Below are 21,976 nucleotides of genomic sequence, written 5' to 3'. Positions count from 1 at the left end.
CACACTACAGTTGTACTTCCTCTCAATGATTTATTCTATCTCATTTTCAGGTTCCTCTTTCAGAAGTGGTAGAGCCTGTGGACTTTGAGGAATACCTGACCACACACCCCCCTGCTCCAGAACCAGGTCCACTCAGGGAACTACTCGAGTTTCCTGTGGATGATATTGAGGTGGTTTACGAACCACGAGAATGTCGAACGGTCGAGCCCGGAGTCCCAGAAGAAGTGTGAGTATTTTCTAGTTTAAAGGCCTGGGTCATACAGTTATAACATAAAACTAAATCTACTCTTTATCTATTGGAGGTCCTCTTTGCTTAGTTTGGAGGCACAGGGACACAAGTATTTCTATACCTGTTTTCCTTGGCATTTGATCAGTCAACTGCAGGAGTCCAGCTGAAATATGGTGAACCAGATGGTTAGGATCATTCTCATCTTTGTAGAGAGCACAGTCTCAACACAGTAGCAGTTTGGCACATGTTTCCCTACTCTAACTATAACCTTCTCTGACCTCATGAACTTTAATGTTTTAGTACTTTCTTTCAATTTTGTTTAAAGAAGATTTGGCTTTCTGTCTAGCTTTTCATTGATAGTTTTGTATTTCTTTGTTTTCCTATGAATGCCTGCAAGAAATTGAATCTTAAGGTAATATATGGTGACATATCTGTACTTAGATAATAAATTTATTTTGAACTTGTATGTTCCATTTTCCATTATTGGCAGCTGATCTTCATACTCCTTCAAATTTTTCTTTGAAACTCTCTTCTTTGATCAGGCTTTTGATAGCTTGTCTTTGTTGCTAAGAGTGAAGTTTTGATTGTCAATACTCCTGTAAGATATCTTAGGATATTTGTTGCTATATAAAAGCAACTGATTATTGAAATAAGGAACTTGTATGATAGCACTACATGATCTCATTCCTTCCAGGATGGGACTTGCAATCTCAACAAGTCATGTTAGTTAAATTACGTATAATTGTTTCACTGTTCTGATCTGAAAATCCAGGGTGAAAATTCAAATACACAAGCGATTCTGCAGATGCCGAGTAAAACCAAGAGTAACACATACAAAATGCTGGAGGAATTCGCAGGTCAGGCATCATCTGTGGAGAGGAGCACACAGTTGACATTTTGGGCCAAGACCCTTCATTCAGGATTGCTGATCAAGAAGACATCTGAAAAATTAAATGTCTTCTTGATTACTGGTCACTTAACTTGTGATTAAAAACACCTGATGAGAGAAAACTCAAGAACTTTAGGTTCAACTAGATGTGTAATGCAGTGGATTGTCTTTTTACAAAGAAAAAAGGTTTTGTTTTATTCAGCATAATAGGACTATTGAATTTTCATGAATTACTATCATTTTCTTTCCTTACAGGGGAATGGACCCTCGAGTAAGAGATGCCATACAGATCTACACCGAAGATTGGGTCATTGTTCACAGAAAGTGGGTTTCTTGTGATTTATCATAAATTTTTCTGTTCATTTGTTGCAGTCTGTTTGTTTTGTTTTACCTCAGAGTGATATACTGCAGCTGTGGGACATACTGAGGAAACCGGCTGGCTAACCATTTAACATTTACTTAGAGGAGAGCAGAGTGAGATTTGGAGAGATGTAGAGTGGCAAAAGATGCAATACTGAAATGAGTACCTGGAATCTCAGAATTTCAAGGATTGGGATTACTGATTTCGTTGTATCTTATTCTGCAATTTAAAATATACATGATTACAAACTATAACTTGAATAGATGTTAATTCAAGAACTAAGATCTTTGCTATTCAAATTCGTTTATTTATCACGTGTACATTGAAGCATACAGTGAAATGTGTCATCTGCATTTAACAGCCAACATAACCTAAGGATGTGCTGGGGGTAGCCTACAAGTGTTGCCACACATTCCAGCGCCAACATCACATGCCCACAAAGTTCAGCTAAACAACTGAAACAACAACAATAGCAACAAGATAACAATAGTAAAACAAGCCCCTTTCTTCCCTCTCTCTCACCCACCCACCCACTTCCATGCACAGATACCAGGACAGTGGATTGGTTTTTGACAAAGGGAAAAGGGTATGTTTTATTCCAACACAATAGGACAGTCTGTAGCTGTTGGCTTCCAGAACAAGCCACTTCCGAATCTCTAGCCTCTATTGGACTCGCAGACGTCAGGTCTCTGATTTACTAATAGATTTTGTTCCTTCTCCACTGTTTCACCTTCAGAATCAGAATCGGGTTTATTATTACCGGCATGTAGACAGTGTTGCAAATGTGGAGGTTGTGATGATTTGTCTGAAAATTTTAGAACTGGCTTATTTATAATGTTTTTATTGAAGAAATGCAGTGTGCACATGTTGTTGTCACAGGGCAAAAAATTGCACAGCACAAGATTTTTGTGCACACAGTTTATTATAAATTAGAGGGAATATTGGTTCTGAATGCCACCCTTGATAGTTCTACATCTCATGCTCACTGTAAGCCTGTTTTTGATTTGTGTTTGGAAAAGGTATCAAAAAATGAGCACTGCATTTAACAGCAACACATCAGAGAAGCAGCGTGAGAGACAACGGGGCCTACCCAAGCAGATCTTTGAGTCTGATGAGGTTGTCGATGACCGAGGAACCCAAGATGATCAGGTTGGTGTTAATGTTGCTTCGGTGTTCGAACTTTCAAATGGGAAAAATTCAATGATTTCCATCTGATACGTTTCATATCTTCACTATCACAGTCACAAAAGTGTTTTAGATTCTTGTACAGATCATTCTGATATAAGTTGTAATACTTGTGCAAGTCTAGTATCATTTGTCAATAAAGAAAATGAATAATGTTGATATCTGAAGTACAAGTTTCAAAAACAAAACAGATACATGGTAGAAAATGTGCAAGGCTATGGAGAAAGAGCATGGCACTGAAATTAAGTAGATAGTTAGTCAAAGAATTAGTCGTGGAAGAATGGTATTGGGATTCTCACGTATCAAGATACAGTAAAAAAGCTTATCTTGCATGCTATTCATACAGATCAGATCATGGCACGGGGTAGAATAAAGTAAAATAATAATACAGAGTAAATTGTAAAAGCAACTGAAAAAGTACAATTCAGGTAAACAATAAAGTGCAAGATCATAATGAGGTAGATTGTGAAGTCAAGAGTCCATCTTGTCATGCAAGAGGTCCCTTCAAGAGTTTGATAATGGTGAATAGAAGCGGTCTTTGAGCCTGGCTGTAGTATCTGCTGTCCAATGGGAGAGGGGAAAAGAGAGAATGTCCAGTGTGGATTATGCTGTCTGCTTTACTGAGGCAGTAACAAGTGTAAACAGAGTCCATGGAGGGGAGGCTGGTTCCTGTGATGCACTGTACTGTATCCACAATTCTCTGCAGTTTCTTGTGATCATGTGCAGAGTATTTGTCACACCATGTCGTAATGTATTCAGACAGAATCCATGGTGCATTAATAAAAGTTGTTGAGAGTTGACAGGGACATGCGGAATTTCTTGAGCCTCTTGAGGAAGCAGAGACATCAGTGACATACATAGAACATAGAATAGTACAGCACAGTACAGGCCCTTCGGCCCACAATGTTCTGCCGACCCTCAAACCCTGCCTCCCATATAAGCCCCCACCTTAGATTCCTCCATATACCTGTCTAGTAGTCTCTTAAACTTCACTAGTGTATCTGCCCCCACCACTGACTCAGGCAGTGTATTCTACGCACCAACCACTCTGAGTAAAAAACCTTCCTCTAATATCCCCCTTGAACTTCCCACCCCTTACCTTAAAGCCATGTCTTCTTGTATTGAGCAGTGGTGCCCTGGGGAAGAGGCGCTGGCTATCCACTCTATCTATTCCTCTTATTATCTTGTACACCTCTATCATGTCTCCTCTCATCCTCCTCCTCTCCAAAGAGTAAAGCCCTAGCTCCCTTAATCTCTGATCATAATGCATACTTTCTAAACCAGGCAGCATCCTGGTAAATCTCCTCTGTACCCTTTCCAATGCTTCCACATCCTTCCTATAGTGAGGTGACCAGAACTGGACACAGTACTCCAAGTGTGGCCTAACCAGAGTTTTATAGAGCTGCATCATTACATCGCGACTCTTAAACTCTATCCCTCAACTTATGAAAGCTAACACCCCATAAGCTTTCTTAACTACCCTATCCACCTGTGAGGCAACTTTCAGGGATCTGTGGACGTGTACCCCGAGATCCCTCTGCTCCTCCACACTACCAAGTATCCTGCCATTTACTTTGTACTCTGCCTTGGAGTTTGTCCTTCCAAAGTGTACCACCTCACGCTTCTCCGGGTTGAACTCCATCTGCCACTTCTCAGCCCACTTCTGCATCCTATCAATGTCTCTCTGCAATCTTTGACAATCCTCTACACTATCTACAATACCACCAACCTTTGTGTCGTCTGTAAACTTGCCAACCCACCCTTCTACCCCCACATCCAGGTTTGTTAATAAAAATCACGAAAAGTAGAGGTCCCAGAACAGATCCTTGTGGGACACCACTAGTCACAATCCTCCAATCTGAATGTACTCCCTCCACCACCACCCTCTGCCTTCTGCAGACAAGCCAATTCTGAATCCACCTGGCCAAACTTCCCTGGATCCCATGCCTTCTAACTTTCTGAATAAGTCTACCATGTGGAACCTTGTCAAATGCCTTACTAAAATCCATATAGATCACATCCACTGCACTACTGTCATGTATATGCCTGGTCACCTCCTCAAAGAACTCTATCAGGCTTGTTAGACACGATCTGCCCTTCACAAAGCCATGCTGACTGTCCCTGATCAGACCATGATTCTCTAAATGCCTATAGATCCTAAGAATCTTTTCCAACAGCTTTCCCACCACAGACGTAAGGCTCACTGGTCTATAATTACCCGGACTATCCCTACTACCTTTTTTGAATAAGGGAACAACATTCGCCTCCCTCCAATCCTCCAGTACCATTCCCGTGGACAACGAGGACATAAAGATCCTAGCCAGAGGCTCAGCAATCTCTTCTCTCGCCTTGTGGAGCAGCCTGGGGAATATTCCGTCAGGTCCCGGGGACTTATCTGTCCTAATGTATTTTAACAACTCCAACACCTCCTTTCCCTTAATATCAACATGCTCCAGAACATCAACTTCACTCATATTGCCCTCACCATCATCAAGTTCCCTCTCATTGGTGAATACCGAAGAGATCAAGTTCCCTCTCATTGGTGAGTACCGACCCTCTTGGCCATGACATCAATGTGACGGGACCAGGACAAACTATTGGTAACATTCACAAATAGGAACTTGAAGATCGCAACCCTCTCAACCTCAACACCACAGGAGCATGTGCACTGCCCTACTTTCTGAAGACAATGGCCAGCTGTTCTGTGGACATCGGTTGTTGTCCTGCACCATGTCACTATGCTCTTTATCTCCTTCCTGTACTTCAACTCATTGTTATTTGAGATGTTGTCCATCACAGTTGTGTCATTTGCAAACTTGTAGATGGAGTTAGAGCAGAATCTGGCCACGTAGTCATGAGTGCACAGGGAGTAGAGCAGGGGTCTGAGGACACAACCTTGTGGAGCACCAGTGTTAGACTTACTGTGGCAGAGGTGTTGCAGCTTGACCTTACTGATTGCGGTTTAGGATTGAGTTACAGAGGGAGATATTGACTAGAGTATAGTGAGCTTTCCTGACACTATGGTATTTTAGGCAGAGCTATAGTCAATAAACAATCGTCTGATGTAGGTGTCTTTGCTATCCAGATGCTCTAGGAATGAGTGTAGGGCAAGAGAGATGATGTCTGTCATAGAACTGTTTCGGTAGTAGACAAGTTGCAGTGGGTCAAGCTCCTCTGGAAAGCTGCAGTAGAGATGTGCTATGACTAGCATCTCGAAGCATTCATGATAAGAGAGCCACTGGATGGTAATTGTTATGACACGTGATCTTGTTTTCTTGGGCACCGGGATGATAGTGGCCTTCTTAAAGCAGGAGGGAACCACAGCTTGAAGCAGGGAGAGGTTAAAAATGTTTGCCACCAGCTCTTCCGCACAAGGTGTAAGAACATGGCCAGGGACACCATTTGGTGCAAATGACCTCCTGTGTTACAATTCATCCCAATCAGAACTAATGCTTCTAATGTGAGCATTTTCTCACATGCTGATTTGCTCTTTGTTTTGCCCATCTGTCTCCTATGATTGGAAGGGTTTTGTAGCTCTCAGAGGGTCTGAGCAATATTCTCTAAGAAAAGCTGCAACCAACTGCTTCTTTGTTCTTTGGTAGGATGATCTGAAGCGGAGGTCGGTGTCTCTGGATGACACTCCGAGAGGGAGCTGGGCCTCCAGTATCTTTGACCTGAAGAATTCTGCTGCTGATTCCCTCCTGCCCAGCCTTCTGGATCGTACAGTTATTGATGAAGTGGACAAGCGCAATGGGGAGCAGAGGAAGGAAAACCGACACCGGGAATTGCTGGCACTCTTTCCGCCACCAGATGAGGTAAAATACTTTCTCTGAGTGGGAAAAAAATGGGGAGGGAAGTGGTAGTGTAAAAGCACTTACGTAACCACGAACATGTTACTTAGTATTTGCTTGTCTTCATGTCTTTGGAACTCTACAATCAGAAATAGCAATAAAAATCAATAGAGAGGTACAAGTACAGTAGATTTGATTTAGCTTTCATCGAAGATTGGAGCAAATGCATGAAGGGGTAAAGGAATGCAGGAACTCGAGCGATTCTGCAGATGCTGAAATCCAGAGCATCATCTACAGAATGCCAGAGGATCTCAGCAGATCAGGCAGGATCCATGGAGGGAAACTTACGCTAAATGTCAATCTTCTGGAATATTTTTTATTATTTGTTAATTTATTTCTGGTAATATTACTTTATATGTTGTGTGTGAGTTGTATGTACTGTATTGTACACCTTGGTCTAGAGCAGACAACCCCAATAGGTGGACCGCGGGCCAGGTCCGGACCACACCGACCCGTTGGCATTTACGTGAACGCACCTGTCATAACATGTAAATAAAGCGCACGCTGCTCTCATTAACCTCATCCCACACCGTACACTTGACCTACGCCCCCGTAGAGTCCGCATAGAATCAGAAAATCTAAAGCGGCCCTTCAACACCATGCATGCTGCCAGTTTTAATGCCAACTACCCTGCAAGATCAGATCAATGCAAACAAAAAATTGCAAATATGATAACATCATACAAGCACTCCGTTTCTACTATCTGTAAGTCAGCATCTGCACGAGAGAGCGCAACAGCTGAATCATTGCATGTGTCATGGAATCTTGCCAAATTTAAGAAGCTATTTGCTGATGCTGAGTTGATTAAAACGTGTGCAATTGATATGGTTGGCGAAGTTTTAAGTCATGATGTGAAAACCAAGAAAACAGTTGTGGAGCTATTAAAGACGGTGCCATTGTCGGCTAACATGGCAACAAGAAGAGTAGAAGTTTTAACAGAGGAGTGTTTTTCCAATCTACTCACCAATTTGGAGAAAGCAGAAGCCATATCACTAGCCATAGACTCGTCCTGTGACCAAACTGATATGGAAGAGCTATCTGTGTTCGCAAGATTTTTTGATGGGAAGACCTTTCAGGAAGATTTACTTTGTTTGCTTCCTCTGCCTGGGCGCACAACTGGGGAAATAATCTTTAATGAATTGACACAGTTCTTTGAGAAGAATGGCTTGGATGTGAGCAAAATCGTGTCCATTGTCACCGATGGGGCTCTGTCGATGGTGATACAACACAAGGGCTTGGTAAGCAGGTTTGCTGCTGTTAACCCAGCACTCTTGGAGTTTCATTGCATTATTGACAAATCAGTGTTGTGCGCTAAACTGTGTGGGGAAATGAAAGAGGCGATGGATACTGTGACGCAGGGGTCCCCAACCTTTTTTGCACCGCAGACCGGTTTGATATTGACAATATTTTTGCGGACCGGTCAACCAGTGGGGGTGTTCAAGTAGGATTAAACTCACCTCAACATGTCTTTTACAGTTAGGGTTGCCAACTTTCTCACTCCCAAATAAGGGACAAAAGTAGCAGTCAAATCCCGGGACGCTTTACCCCAGGAAAGACTACCATAACCATGAAGCCTTGTGCGGGCACCTGTGTGTGCATGTGTGATGTGCGCATGCGCGTACGTGCCGATTTTTTTTCCCCCACAAATCGGTTTTGCCTTCATCTTCCCGACTATACTGTACATACATTATTTCTACTTTATATAAGCTATGTATTTATCATATCATTCCTGCTTTTACTATATGTTAGTGTTATTTATTTTCGGTTTTATGTGTTATTTGGTATGATGTATTAGGTTATTTTTTGGGTCTAGGAACGCTCAAAAAATTTTCCCATATAAATTAATGGTAATTGCTTTTTCGCTTTACGCCATTTCAGCACGAAAGGTTTTATAGGAACGCTCTACCTTAGCAGGGGAAATACGGGACAAACCAATTTAACTCAGTATTTGGGATGTCCCGGCAAATACGGGACAGTTGGCAACCCTATGTTCAAGTTCAACAGTGCATGACAGGGAATGAGGAAAGGTGCAGCTGACTCATATCGTTTCCTCGCGGCTCGGTGGTTGGGGACTGCTACTGTGACGAGACTGGTAAATTTTGTTCGTGAGAGTTCTAGTCTGCAACATCGCCTTTTCAGAGCATTGCTGGAGGAAATGTCAGCGGAACACAAAGATCTTTTGCTGCATAATGATGTTCGCTGGCTGAGCAAAGGCCATGTGTTGGAGAGGGTGTGTGATCTGCGCGATGAGCTTGTGTCATTTTTATGCAGCCTGCAGAACCAAAAAGCCCAAGGATTTAAGAGGTTTTTAAGTGACAACAAGATGATGGCACGTGTTCTTTTTTTGTGTGACATCATGTCTCCTGTAAATCAACTTAATCTGCAATTACAAGGCAACAACCACACTGTTGCAGACATGTACGAGGTGATTGAAGCTTTCTGGTCAAAGCTGAACCTTTTGGAGAGAGACATTCATGGGAGAAAGTTACACTTTCCACGTCTGTGGGAGCATTGCGAGAAGAACGAAATGCAGGAGGATCCAGTGATGAAGGGTTTTGTGATGAACCTAGCAGAAAACTTCAGGGAACGATTTGAAAACTCCCCTAAACTCTCAGGTAACATCCTCCTCTTCCTGAGACAGCCGTTCTCCATTTCAGCTGACGGCCAGTGGACTGCAGAGGCCAAAAGGCTGGTGCCTTCCATAGGTGAAGCAACTCTTCAGATGGAGGTCTTGGAAATGGGAACATCTGATTTGCTCAAAGCACAACACGAGGACGTTGGGGTGAGTGATTTTTGGATCAACGTGGTTCCCCAAGCTCAATTCAAAAACACGAGAGCTATTGCAGTTGTCCTACTCACACTGTTCCCCTCCACGTACATATGTGAGTCATCATTTTCTTCAATGAACTCTATCAAGAACCAGGACAGAAATAGATTCTCCAATGCATATCTTGGCCAGTGCCTCAGTATTGCCACAACAGAATACAGACCCGACATCAGAAGGATTGCCTCATCTCGTCACTGTCACTCCCCTCACTGATTGGTGAGTGAATCAATTTATTTTTGTCCATTTGTCAATCTTATTGCGGTATAATAATATTACAACAACAATAATACTGATAATTTCATTTATAGCTACACTTCATACTTCAAATGCTGCATAGCATAATTAAAAGGAACAAATAGATTAAATGAGAGAAAAGGAACAGTGGAAAAGGCAGTACAACTAAAATTCTTTGTGTGGAAGAGGTGGTGAAGACTATCATGTTTACATTGTGTGTGTGTGTGTGTGTGTGTGTGTATTTTAAGTCCCAGATGAGTTCTCAATGTGACAGCTGACAGTTGAGATAGCTAGAGTCATAATTAAATGGTTGGTTTTGGACTTATTTTGTTTCAAGAGTGCATTTTTTTTTCTTGTGTGACCTACAACACAGGCTTTGAGAATCCCAGGCCTAAATTATTACTACTACTACTACTACTACTACTACTACTAATAATAATAGTAATGGTAATGCAGCAACAACAACATCTGCCCATAAAACAGCTTAGTGGTGCAATGAAAAAAAAGCCCTGGAAGTTTTGGCCCTTGGCTTGGCATGCTTGACATAATTTGGTCCTTGCGGAAAACTAATTGGGAAACCCTGGTCTAGAGGAATGTTGTTTTGTTTGGAGGTCTACATGTACATATATGGTTGGATGACAATACATTTGAAGTTGAATTTGAAATAACCAGTCAACGTTTCAGGCCAACACCCTTCATCTGGGATGAATCAGGACAGAAATTAGTCCAGATGCAGGGTCTTAACCCTAAATGCCAGCTAGCCATTTCCCACCAAAATGCTGCCTGGCCGGCTGAGTTCCTTCAGCATTTTGTGTCTTGCTGCATGTAATCTAAAGAAATTCATTCAGTTGAGAGATCAACTAAATATTAGGAGCTTTGATGCCACCTAGTGAGCAACATAGTAAATATTATTTATTGAATGCAGCTCTGAAGCCCACCACCAAATCTGTGCATTCATCTGCACATATGCATTTGCATACATGGACGTGTGCATATGGGTGTGCACTTGAGCACTCACAAGCAGCAAGAATGCGCATTTAAGAGGACTATTTGTACCATGTTTGTATTATTCAAATACAAAGTGATCTAACTATTCCATTGATCTCTGGTTACTAAAGATATGATCAGTAACTCCCAAAGCAAAATCACAGTTACTTGGAGCCTGCCATCTACAGCTTTATTTGTTGTCCTTCCCATTTGGGAATAGTTGTCCAAATAAAATGATCCTATTCAATGAGAAGTGCCTAATGCAATCTATTTTATTCACAATAATAGTTTATAGTTTAATATACTGAGCTACAGAAAGAGCTACACAAGTGCTGGAGAAATTCAGTGGGTCAGGCAGCATCTATGGAGGGAAATAGATGGTGAGTGTTTCAGGACAAGATCTTCATCTGGGCCCTTCATTCTGGTCCAGATGAAGGGTCTTGACCTGAAACGTCAACTACTCATATCCTTTTGTAGATCCTACCTGACCTGCTGAGCTTCTTCAGCATTCTTTGTGTTGCTCCAGATTCCAGCACCTGTCATCTCTTGTGTTTGCATAGAAAAAGAACTACGTCTTTGCCTGTTAGGAAAATGTGTCATGTCCCTTTTACCTTCCGCCTGGGATCCTAATCTCACAGCATGAGTCACTTCCTGTTTACATGTGGCATATGCTAATCCACCAGAACCATACGATTTGTCATGAGACTGAGATGGCCAACTCCAGTGGAGCTTAAGGTATGGAAACATTCAAGAGATTAGCAGAATTCTAGATGTGCTCAGGAAATAGTGCAGCAAAGCATTGGTCCGGCAGTGTAATTATCCACACTTTAACACTTTCAGAAAGTCCATCGATGCAATCTATATGTACACCTGATCAAATTAGGGAATTAGAATGGAGACACGAGAAACTGCAGATGCTAGACTCTGGAGTAGCAAACAATCTGCTGGAGAAACTCAGTGGGTTGAGCAGCATCTGTGGGAGGAAAGCAAACGTGAGAAGACATTTTGGCTAAAGCCTTGCATCGGGGACTTAACCTTAAGCAGGGTTTCAACCTGAAATGACAACAGTTCCTTTCATTCCACAGACACTGTTCAACCTGCTGACTTCCTCCAATAGACTGTTTGCTGATCACGAATTAATTTGACTTAAAATGTACTGAAATGTATGTGTTCAACCATTTCTCACAATTGATGAATGCTGTAGTAGCAAAGAGTTATTACGGTATGGCCAAATGATGCACGTGATTTATATTTCAAAACCTGAATACTAACTCTGAAATCATAGTCACTTAAAAGACTGGTACTTTCTATAACACTTAAGGCTTTTTGATGCAAAGCAGAAAAGACACAATTCAGTAAACTCAGTCCTTTCTTCATTACCAATCAAAGATGGATGCAGCACTTGTTACATATACCTGTTAGGGTGCATTCTCCAGTTACCTTATAAGGTAACTGTAGCCTTCAGCCAGGAGCAGATGTCATCAGGTGGTTCCCAACCTTCACCGAGCAGATGTTATAATAATGGTTTGTCTTAGTGTTGACGGTATCTTGGAATGCTGTGCCCAGCACGGTTTCTATGCTGGTTCTATCCTCCTGGCAGCACTTGTATGTTTATTGATTGTCATTACCTCTGCTTTGAGCTTCTTCAATGTATTAAACATGAAACGAGTGGTGGGGAGGTACTGTTATACCTGGATTTTATTTTGAATGAGAATACTGTGCAATAGATATCCAAAGTATTAGGTAAATATATATGACATTATGTATTAAACTGAAAGGTTAAGGAATGGTTTGATAGAGATGCTGAATGATAGAGGGGCAGAATGGTAGTGTAATGGTTAGCATAATGCTGTTACAGCACCAGGGTTATCTGATCGGGGCTCAACTTCCATCACTGTGGGAATGTACGTTTTCTTCATGACTGCGTGGTTTCCTCCCACGGACCAAAAAATGTACTGTTAGGGTTAATAACTTGTGGGCATACCATTTTGGCACTGTAAGCATGGCGACATTTGTGGGCTGTTCCCAGCACGTCCTCAGGCTGGGTTAGTCATTGACGTATTTCACTGTACATTTCGCTGTACATGTGGCAAATAACCTTATCTTTATCCTTTAGATAATTAAAAGATATGTAGATAGAAATTAGGACTGGAAGGAAGAATTAAGAACAAAGGACCATAATTTTAAAGTGGCTCTTTCTTTACTAATGAATTCAGGAAGCACTTTCTCACACAAAGGAAATCCAGATCTCTGACAAATACAGTGTTTGCTGGGTTAATTACAATTTGGGGCTGAGAATAATAAGTAAGGATGTAAAGAAATATAGAAGAAAAAAGCATTGGTTATTACCAGTCAGCTTTAATTTAATGGAAAATAGTCTCAATGCATTAAATGACCTACTCTTTGTTCTTATGTTAATTTTTCTTTAACTTTCATATCGACTGAGTCAAAAACCTTTCTGGTATTTCATTGTAACAGTTGGTCCGGGTTCTAATATGTTCTTAATTGGAAGTTTACTCGAAAAGATGCAGAAATCCAAGTATTCTGCCACATAACAACACATGTCATGACATATGCCAGTGATATTAAATTTGATTCTGAATCTAATGTCATCTTGGATGTTGACAGGAAAGTAGTATAGTGCTTGTGTGAGGATGAATTGCTCAAGACAGTTGCTGTTGCTCCTGATAATGCCCATATCCTGTGTCCTTATTGTTCTCCTCTGAAGCAATATTGCATTTGTTGATATGGGAGCAGTAAGTATCAAACCAGGAACATGCCCCTCCCTTAGCTTTCTAACTTACTTCCATTACACCGCTGGCATTTAGGGCAGCAATGAAGGTCCTCCATCTCTGTCTGAAGAGAAGGATTCTTCATTGCTATTTCCGTAATAATTGTTTTTTGTTCAGTCAGGGTTGTTAGCCCTGAGCTGAACCTCCAAACCATTCTTAGTTTGGTATACTATTCTTAGTTTGTCCTCCACCCTTTCACTTGTTTGGCATGGGTGACCCTACCAAGAGCCAAAGCACAAGAGTCTGACTCCAGGCAACATAGCTCTCTGGGTCATTTAGGCACACAAGCATCCAAACCCTACAACAAGGCTGTGGTCCTCTTGAAGGTTAGCTATTCAAGCATTAACAGAATAAGTTTAACAGCAGGTATCCCAAGTCTGAACCCATGCCTTCTGGAAAACCTCTAGACTCTGTGTATTTTATTAACGGCCAGTGCCAGAATTGAATTGTTTTATTGTTGTCATGGGTACCATGATACAGTGAAAGACTTGTCTTACACACTGTTCATACAGACCCAGTCATTGCACAGTGCATTGAGGCAGAACAAGATGAAACAATACCAATACAGAATAAAATGTAACAGCTACAGAGAAAGTACAGTGCAGATAAACAATAAGGTTCCAAGATATTTTATGAGGTCAGGAGTCCATTTTATTGTATTTGAGAAACATTTAATAGATTTAGAAGTAACTGTCCTTGAGCTTGGTGGTACATGCTTTTATGCCTGATGTGAGAGGGGAGAAAAGAGGATGTCCAGGATGGGTGGTGTCTGTTTTACTGAGACAGAGAAGTATGGACAGAGTCCAGAAAGGGGAGGCAGACTTTAACACCAAAACAGAACTTGCAAATAGGAACAAGCAGATGATTCTAGCATCATGAAAGAATAGATCTGGTTGCCACATTAATCTCTATTAATTTATAAAGACAGCAACACATAAGCTTACAGAATTCCTGAGCTGATTGTATTTTTTTTGCACTGGCAGGATGAAGCTGTAGAACGATCTTGTACTCCTGAAGTCCCTAAAGAACATTTTGGGCAAAGAATTCTTGTGAAGTGTCTGTCACTGAAGTAAGTAAATACTACCTAAGAACACATAACATCTCCCCATGTTGTGTTGAACAGAAAGTAGGACTATGGATAATGAAATCTCAGGCTTGGGTAAAGCTCAAGTTGAAGAAATGTTTTCTGTAGCACACTTCCAAAATGTCTTGAAAAAGTATTCAGCCCCCATAACTATTCTCAAATTTTACTGTCTAATTTTCTAAATATATATTGAAGTAGGATTTTTTGAGCTGATCTACAAAACATTGTGCATCATGTCAAATCAAGACAATAAAATCCAAAACCTATTAGCAATTTACTAAAAATTAAAAACCAAAATTGTGAGGTTGAAAAAGCATTCAACTGCTTTGTAATTACTATGGTAACTTTTCTCGTGTGTAATACTGTATATTACCTTACCAACTCACCCAATTTGTTGATACAGAAAATTGGAGGATCACCTGTTTTCAATGAATTCGAAAGAATAAATACAACTTCTCTGTAAGGTCCAACAGTATGATAGATTTTCAACAGACCAAACCAAAATGAAGCCAAAAGCGCATTCAAAGCAAGTCAGGGAAATGATCTAGAGAAGCACAAATCTGGGGAAGGGTACAGGGCCATCTCAAGGGCGTTGAACATACCTCAGAGTTCAGTGCAGTCCATCGTGAAAAAGTGGGGGAAAAAAAAATATGAAACCAGAGCCACACTGCCTAGGTCAGACTGCTCCTCTAAACTTGGTTGCAGGAGAAGAATTGTACTTGTAACAGAGGCTACTGTGATACCAACAGTCACTTTGAATGAGCTGCAGAAGTCAGTGGCTGGAATTGGAGATGAAGTCATGGCTCCACATCTTTAAGGCATTGCACAAAGAGGGTATACTGTAAAGTTGTGGAAGGAAGCTTTTGGTCATATGAGACAAAAGTGGAAATTTTTGGCCTTACCACTAAGCAGTATGTGTGGCATAAATGTAATAGTGCACTTCAGCTAGGTAACGTCCCTACTGTAAAGTATGGTGGACATAGCATCATGCTATGGATGTGCTTTTCAGCAGCAGGGACTGGAAATCTGGTCAGGATTGATGGGCAGATGAATGCCGCTACATACAGGGAGTTTAAACTGGGGAGGAAGCTCTTCTTTCAGCAGGACAATGATCCAAAGCACACTGTCAGAGCAACCATGGAGTGACTTCAAATGAAGAAAATCAATGTCCTTGAGCGGTCCAGTCAGTGTCCTAACCTTAATTGATCATCTCTGGCAAGACCTCAAGATTGCTGTCCACCATTGCTCCTCAAGTAACCTGGCGCAGCTTGAGCAATTTTTCAAAGAGGAGTGGGTAAATCTTGCGATATCACGTGGTGCGAAGCTAATAGAGACTTATCAATAAGGATTATTGGCTGTGAGAGGTGGTCCAACCAGGTGCTGAGCAAAGGGGGACCTATTGACATTTCAATTTTTGAATTTTTGGTTTTTTTATGTTTTATAATTTTCCCTGTTATTGGGGTTCTACTATGAAAAAAAAAGCATGCGATTTACAAATAAAAATTCTCGGTTAAATTGATAAAAATCCCAAGTTAGTAAGCAAATGTCAACTAAACTAATCCTTCTGTCTACACAGAGCCCATATCCTTCCATTTCCTGCACATCCATGTGTCTATCCTGAAGCCTCTTGAATGCCTGTATCATATTTGCCTCTACCACCATCCCAGTCACCCATAGGAACATAAAGCATATTAGCAGAATTATTTTCTTTGGCGTTCGATTATGGCTGATTTATTATTCCCACTCAATCCCATTTTTCTGCCTTTTCCCTGTAACCTTTGACACCTTTATTAAGTAAAGACCTATCAACTCGGTGGGGGGGGGGGGTGGTGTGTGTGTGTGTGTGTGTGTGTATATATATAGACAGACAGACACACACACACACACACACACACACACACACAGACACACACACCCACCCACCCTCTGGTATTTAACTTTTCAAACCTGAGAAAAGAATGCTGGCTGTCCACTCTATGCCTCTCATAATCTTGTAAACCTTAATCAGGTCTTCACTCAGTCTCCACAACTCCAGAGAAAACAATCCAAATTTGTCCAACTTTCCTTAGATGCAGGTGCTGAGCCTCTTCTGCATCCTTTCCAAAGCCTTGACGTTCTTCCTTTAATATGGATGCAGCCTACTGAGAGTTTTAGAAGCTGCAACAAAACTTCCTGTCTCTTGGAATTCAATTTCTTAAGTAATAAAGGCAAGCATATCATATGCCTTCTTTACCACTCCATTCACCTATGTTGCCATATTCAGAGAGCTTAAGGACTTAGGCCCCAAGATCTCACTGCACGTAACTCTGTTAAGGGTCAAGCCATTAACAGTATACTGTCACTTTACACTTGACCTTCCGAACTGCAACACTAATGTGAAATACTTCATCCAGAGTTCAATTTATAGTTTATTTTCTTTTTTCCCAGTGATAGTATATAGCAGAAGCTGCAAGCTTCATGTTTTAACTCTTTGCTTTGTTCATTAAAGCTTCTGCTTTATGTTAAGAATAAACATGTATGTACGAGCAATTCCTCTGTGAACTTGGGCATGGATATCTGCAGGCTGTTTGTTAAGGGCATTGCCACCATCCATGGCAAGCCATCTTTCTCCTGCTGCTATCGGGAAGGAAGTACAGGAGCCTGAAGTCCCATATCATCAGATTCAGGAATAGCTATTTCCCTTCAACCATCAGGCTCCTGAACCAGAGGGGATAACTTTACTCACATCAACTGAACCGATTCTACAATCTAAGGACTCACTTTCAAGGACTCTGCAACTCAGGTTCTCAGTCTAGATCTATCTAGATAGATAGATAGTCAACCAACCAACCAAATCTTTTTTTAATTGTATTTGCACAGTTTGTTTTCTTTTGCACCTTGGTTGCTTGTCAGTCTTTTTCTGTAGTTTTTCATTTATTATATTGTATTTCCTTGTTCTTGTTTAAATATCATTCAACTGTTCGTGATTGTAGCCAAATAAAACAGTGATCAAGGTGCAAAACACATTGCTGACAGCACAGAGCACAAATGTTACGACTTCGGAAAAGCATGCAGTCACTAGTCTGCCCTCACTTGAGAAGTCCCCAATTTCCTAAGCTAGGCAGATGGATAAACTCTAGTCCTAGCATAGTTGCAGTTTGAAAGTTTTATTGTTCACTAATGTCAAGCAACACACATAAAAGTTGCTGGTGAACGCAGCAGGCCAGGCAGCATCTCTAGGAAGAGGTGCAGTCGACGTTTCAGGCCGAGACCCTTCGTCAGGACTAACTGAAGGAAGAGTGAGTAAGGGATTTGAAAGTTGGAGGGGGAGGGGGAGATCCAAAATGATAGGAGAAGACAGGAGGGGGAGGGATGCAGCCAAGAGCTGGACAGGTGATAGGCAAAAGGGGATACGAGAGGATCATGGGACAGGAGGTCCGGGAAGAAAGACAAGGTGGGGGGGGACCCAGAGGATGGGCAAGGGGTATATTCAGAGGGACAGAGGGAGAAAAAGGAGAGTGAGAGAAAGAATGTGTGTATAAAAATAAGTAACAGATGGGGTACGAGGGGGAGGTGGGGCATTAGTGGAAGTTAGATAAGTCGATGTTCATGCCATCAGGTTGGAGGCTACCCAGACGGAATATAAGGTGTTGTTCCTCCAACCTGAGTGTGGCTTCATCTTTACAGTAGAGGAGGCCGTGGATAGACATGTCAGAATGGGAATGGGATGTGGAATTAAAATGTGTGGCCACTGGGAGATCCTGCTTTCTCTGGCGGACAGAGCATAGATGTTCAGCAAAGCGGTCTCCCAGTCTGCGTCGGGTCTCGCCAATATATAAAAGGCCACATCGGGAGCACCGGACGCAGTATATCACCCCAGCCGACTCACAGGTGAAGTATTGCCTCACCTGGAAGGACTGTTTGAGGCCCTGAATGGTGGTAAGGGAGGAAGTGTAAGGGCATGTGTAGCACTTGTTCCACTTACATGGATAAGTGCCAGGAGGGAGATCAGTGGGGAGGGATGGGGGGGACGAATGGACAAGGGAGTAGCGTAGGGAGCGATCCTTGCGGAATGCAGAGAGGGGGGGAGGGAAAGATGTGCTTAGTGGTGGGATCCCGTTGGAGGTGGTGGAAGTTACGGAGAATAATATGTTGGACCCGGAGGCTGGTGGGGTGGTAGGTGAGGACCAGGGGAACCCTATTCCTAGTGGGGTGGCGGGAGGATGGAGTGAGAGCAGATGTACGTGAAATGGGGGAGATGCGTTTAAGAGCAGAGTTGATAGTGGAGGAATGGTATGAATAATGACCCTCCCTTTCCCCTGCATGGGTCAAGCATTCCTACTATTACTTGTTCTTCCTTTTAGTATTGCCATTCTCTTGCACAATTTCCAGTGAAGCTCTTTGTTTCCCTTGGTCACTGCAGAGCTGGGTTGAGGGATTTAAAGATGAATGGGTTTCAATTTTTGGTGCCTATTGTCAATTTCTCGGGAAAGCGCAAACAGAAAAAATCTGCACATGCTGGAAATCCGAACAACACACGCACACGATGCTGGAGCAACTCAGCCGGCCAGCTATGGAATAAAGCCTGGCCAGCTGAGTTCCTCCAGCATTTTATGTGCGTTACTCTCTGGAAAGTTGTAGATTAGCTGAGGTGAATGTTAATGTTTCTATCTATTTTAAGGTTATGGCTAATACCTATTCTCAGAAGAACAGCCAGTGACAATTCCCTTTCCCATTTGGAATGGGATTGCTAGCAAATATTAGCCAACCTTGAATTTCGAACACTCCAGAAATAGGAATGAGATTGCTCAAAGCCCTTTTTACCTGGGTCAGTGAGAAGCAGTGAATATGACAGGTAGTCATATGGAAGGGCAGGAATCAGATTTTTTTTGAGTTGAGATTGAATAGATTGCAGTCTGCAATCAGAATTACATGGCTTGTAGGTTTTGTAAGAATCCAGTTAACATACCTAACTGTAAACTATAAAGAATGTTTTGTCTGCTGTTCAGGATAATAACATGTTGTACAATGGAGTCACAACATAGTACATTGTCTTCAATGTATTGTTGGTTTGTTGATGTTTCATCTGGTTCTTATTCATTTGCTGCACACGCTCACTCGCTTTCTCAGATAACCGGTATTCCAAAATATCAAGATAGATCTGTATGCTGTAGCAAAAGATCTTCTTCCTTCCTCTGATTTAAGACCATAAGACATAGGAGCAGAATTAGGCCATCTGGCCCATTGAGTCTGCTCCACCATTCAATCATGGCTGATCCTTTTTTTTTTTATCTCCTCAACCCCAGTTCCTAGCCTTCTACCCGTAACCTTTGATGCCATGTCCAGTCAAGAACTTATCAATCTTTGCCTTAAATACACATAACGACCTGGCCTCCACAGCTGCATGTGGCAACAAATTCCACAAATTCACCACCCTTTGGCTAGAGAAATTTCTCTGCCTCTTGGCTTTGAAAGGGCGCCCCTCTATCCTGAAGCTGTGGGCTGTACCCTCTTGTCCTAGACTCTCCCGCCATGGGAAGCAGCCTTTCCACATCTACTCTGTCTAGGCCTTTCAAAATTCAGAAGGTTTCAAAGAGATCCTCCCTCATCCTTCTGAATTCCAGCGAGTATAGACCCAGAGCCATCAAACGTTCCTCATATGATAACCCTTTCATTCCTGGAGTCATCCTTGTGAACCTCCTCTGGACCCTCTCCAATGCTAGCACATCTTTTCTGAGATAAGGGGCCCAAAACTGTTAGATCCTCTTCAGTGCCTTATAAAGCCTCAGCATCACATCCTTGCTCTTGTATCCTAGACCTCTTGAAATGAATGCTAACATGGCATTTGCCTTCCTCACCACTGACTCAACCTGCAAGTTAACCTTCAGGATGTTCTGCACAAGGACTCCCAAGTCCCTCTGCATCTCAGATTCCTGGATTTTCTTCCTGTTTAGAAAATAGTCTGCACATTTATTTCTACTACCGAAGTCCATTTCTGTGTTCTGCTCTTTTTTCAAAGGTTTGAAATTGAAATTGAGCCAATATTTGGAGTTCTTGCTTTGTACGACGTGAAGGAAAAGAAAAAGGTTGGTGACTGAAAATAAAATCCTTTGTATATATAGTTACGTTTTTGCATCAATATAGATGTCATTCTGGTCTTGGAGGAAAGTGGTGGGGTGACAGAAAAACGACAATGGCGAAGATCTAAAAATATTTAAATTAACTTTGCTCAATGAGTTTATTATTATGTACTGAAGGACAGTGAAAACTTTGTTTTTCCTGTCATCTAAACAGATAATTTTATTAGAACAGTGTATTGATATAGTACAAGGGTGCATATACTATCAGAGTGTAGAATAAATTGTTATAGTTATACAGAAAGTGCAGTGTAGGAAGACAGTAAGGCGCAAGACCATGATGTGAGGCCAAGAGTCTCTAATATCACACAAGGGACTTCTGTAGTCTTATAACAGCTGGATAGAAGCTGTCCTTGCGTTCAGGCTATTGTATCTTCTGCTTGGTTTGTTATCAGTGCCTCCAGCAAAGCAGTCTCTCTCAGTTTCGATTGTCAGTTTCAATTTTGAGCTCTATTTTCTGGGATGGGACTTGAACCCATGAAGTTCTGACTTAAAATCTTGGTCACACTGGAGACTAACCAGCTGTGGACCGTGCTGCTGCAGAAGCTTACTATAAACAAGCCTGGCAGATGTCAATGTCCAGCCAAATGTGGAAACTGTATATGTAACATTCATAACATCGGATTCCCAGAGGAATTATGTGATGCAGTTGTCATCATAGATCTGAGTTTAGATCAGGAATTTTACACCGTTGCATATCCCAATTGTAATAGTAACCAAAATTGTCCCTATTGTTATATGGAAACATAACTTAAAATCTCCAAATAAAAATGAAATACCACCAGGCTCAAGGATTGCTTCTGTCCCACTCTTATAAATCTTTTGAATGGTTCCCTAGCACAATAAGATGGACTCTTAACCTAGCAATTTACCTCATTGTGATCCTCCTCCTCATTAAATACTTGTACTACATTTTCTCTGTAACTGTTACACTTGATTATGCATTGATAATTTTTCACCTTGTACTACCTGTACAAGATAATGCATTTCACTTCAGCTTGGTACATGTGACAATAATAAACCAACTCCAATTCTTTCCAGCTGTGATCTAGGTTTAGACATGCAGCTGTCAAATTGTTTTGATTAAACTAATGATGTTATTCCTGCCATTTGCTGTAGATCTCAGAAAACTTCTACTTTGATTTGAATTCTGATCAAATGAAAGCCCTTCTCCGGCCTCATAATCCCCACGCTGCCATCTCAACATTGGCCAGGTCTACCATCTTCTCTATCACTTATCCTTCCACTGACATATTCCTGGTAATTAAGGTAAGAACTGAATTTCCCTGTGAAGTATCCTCATTTATTAACCCTTTTTTGGATTTGGATTTCAACTTGTTATATACTGATCATTAACAAATATTCATGCTCATTGTCATTGCTAAATTCGGTGTATTTAGTATAGAACAATCTTCATTTAG

The 21,976-nt window shown here is 41.5% G+C and overlaps 1 protein-coding gene across 6 annotated transcripts in view; it reads left to right on the top strand.

The window, feature by feature from the left end:
- The window catches only part of LOC140191232 (dedicator of cytokinesis protein 7-like), a 216,037-nt gene that overhangs the window by 45,993 nt on the left and 148,068 nt on the right, over positions 1 to 21,976 (top strand). For all 6 annotated transcript variants that reach the window (XM_072248433.1, XM_072248432.1, XM_072248431.1 and 3 more), the window contains exons 3-9: positions 51 to 226; positions 1,374 to 1,442; positions 2,499 to 2,628; positions 6,267 to 6,479; positions 14,339 to 14,424; positions 20,438 to 20,504; positions 21,675 to 21,824. In XM_072248433.1, the coding sequence (XP_072104534.1) occupies positions 51 to 226; positions 1,374 to 1,442; positions 2,499 to 2,628; positions 6,267 to 6,479; positions 14,339 to 14,424; positions 20,438 to 20,504; positions 21,675 to 21,824 (891 nt within the window). The remainder of the gene's footprint in view (positions 1 to 50; positions 227 to 1,373; positions 1,443 to 2,498; positions 2,629 to 6,266; positions 6,480 to 14,338; positions 14,425 to 20,437; positions 20,505 to 21,674; positions 21,825 to 21,976) is intronic.

This window comes from Mobula birostris, chromosome 32 (assembly GCF_030028105.1).
Source record: "Mobula birostris isolate sMobBir1 chromosome 32, sMobBir1.hap1, whole genome shotgun sequence".
Lineage (NCBI taxonomy): Eukaryota > Metazoa > Chordata > Chondrichthyes > Myliobatiformes > Myliobatidae > Mobula > Mobula birostris.
Note: the sequence above shows the minus strand (reverse complement) of the source record. Positions and strands in the feature narration are given on the sequence as shown.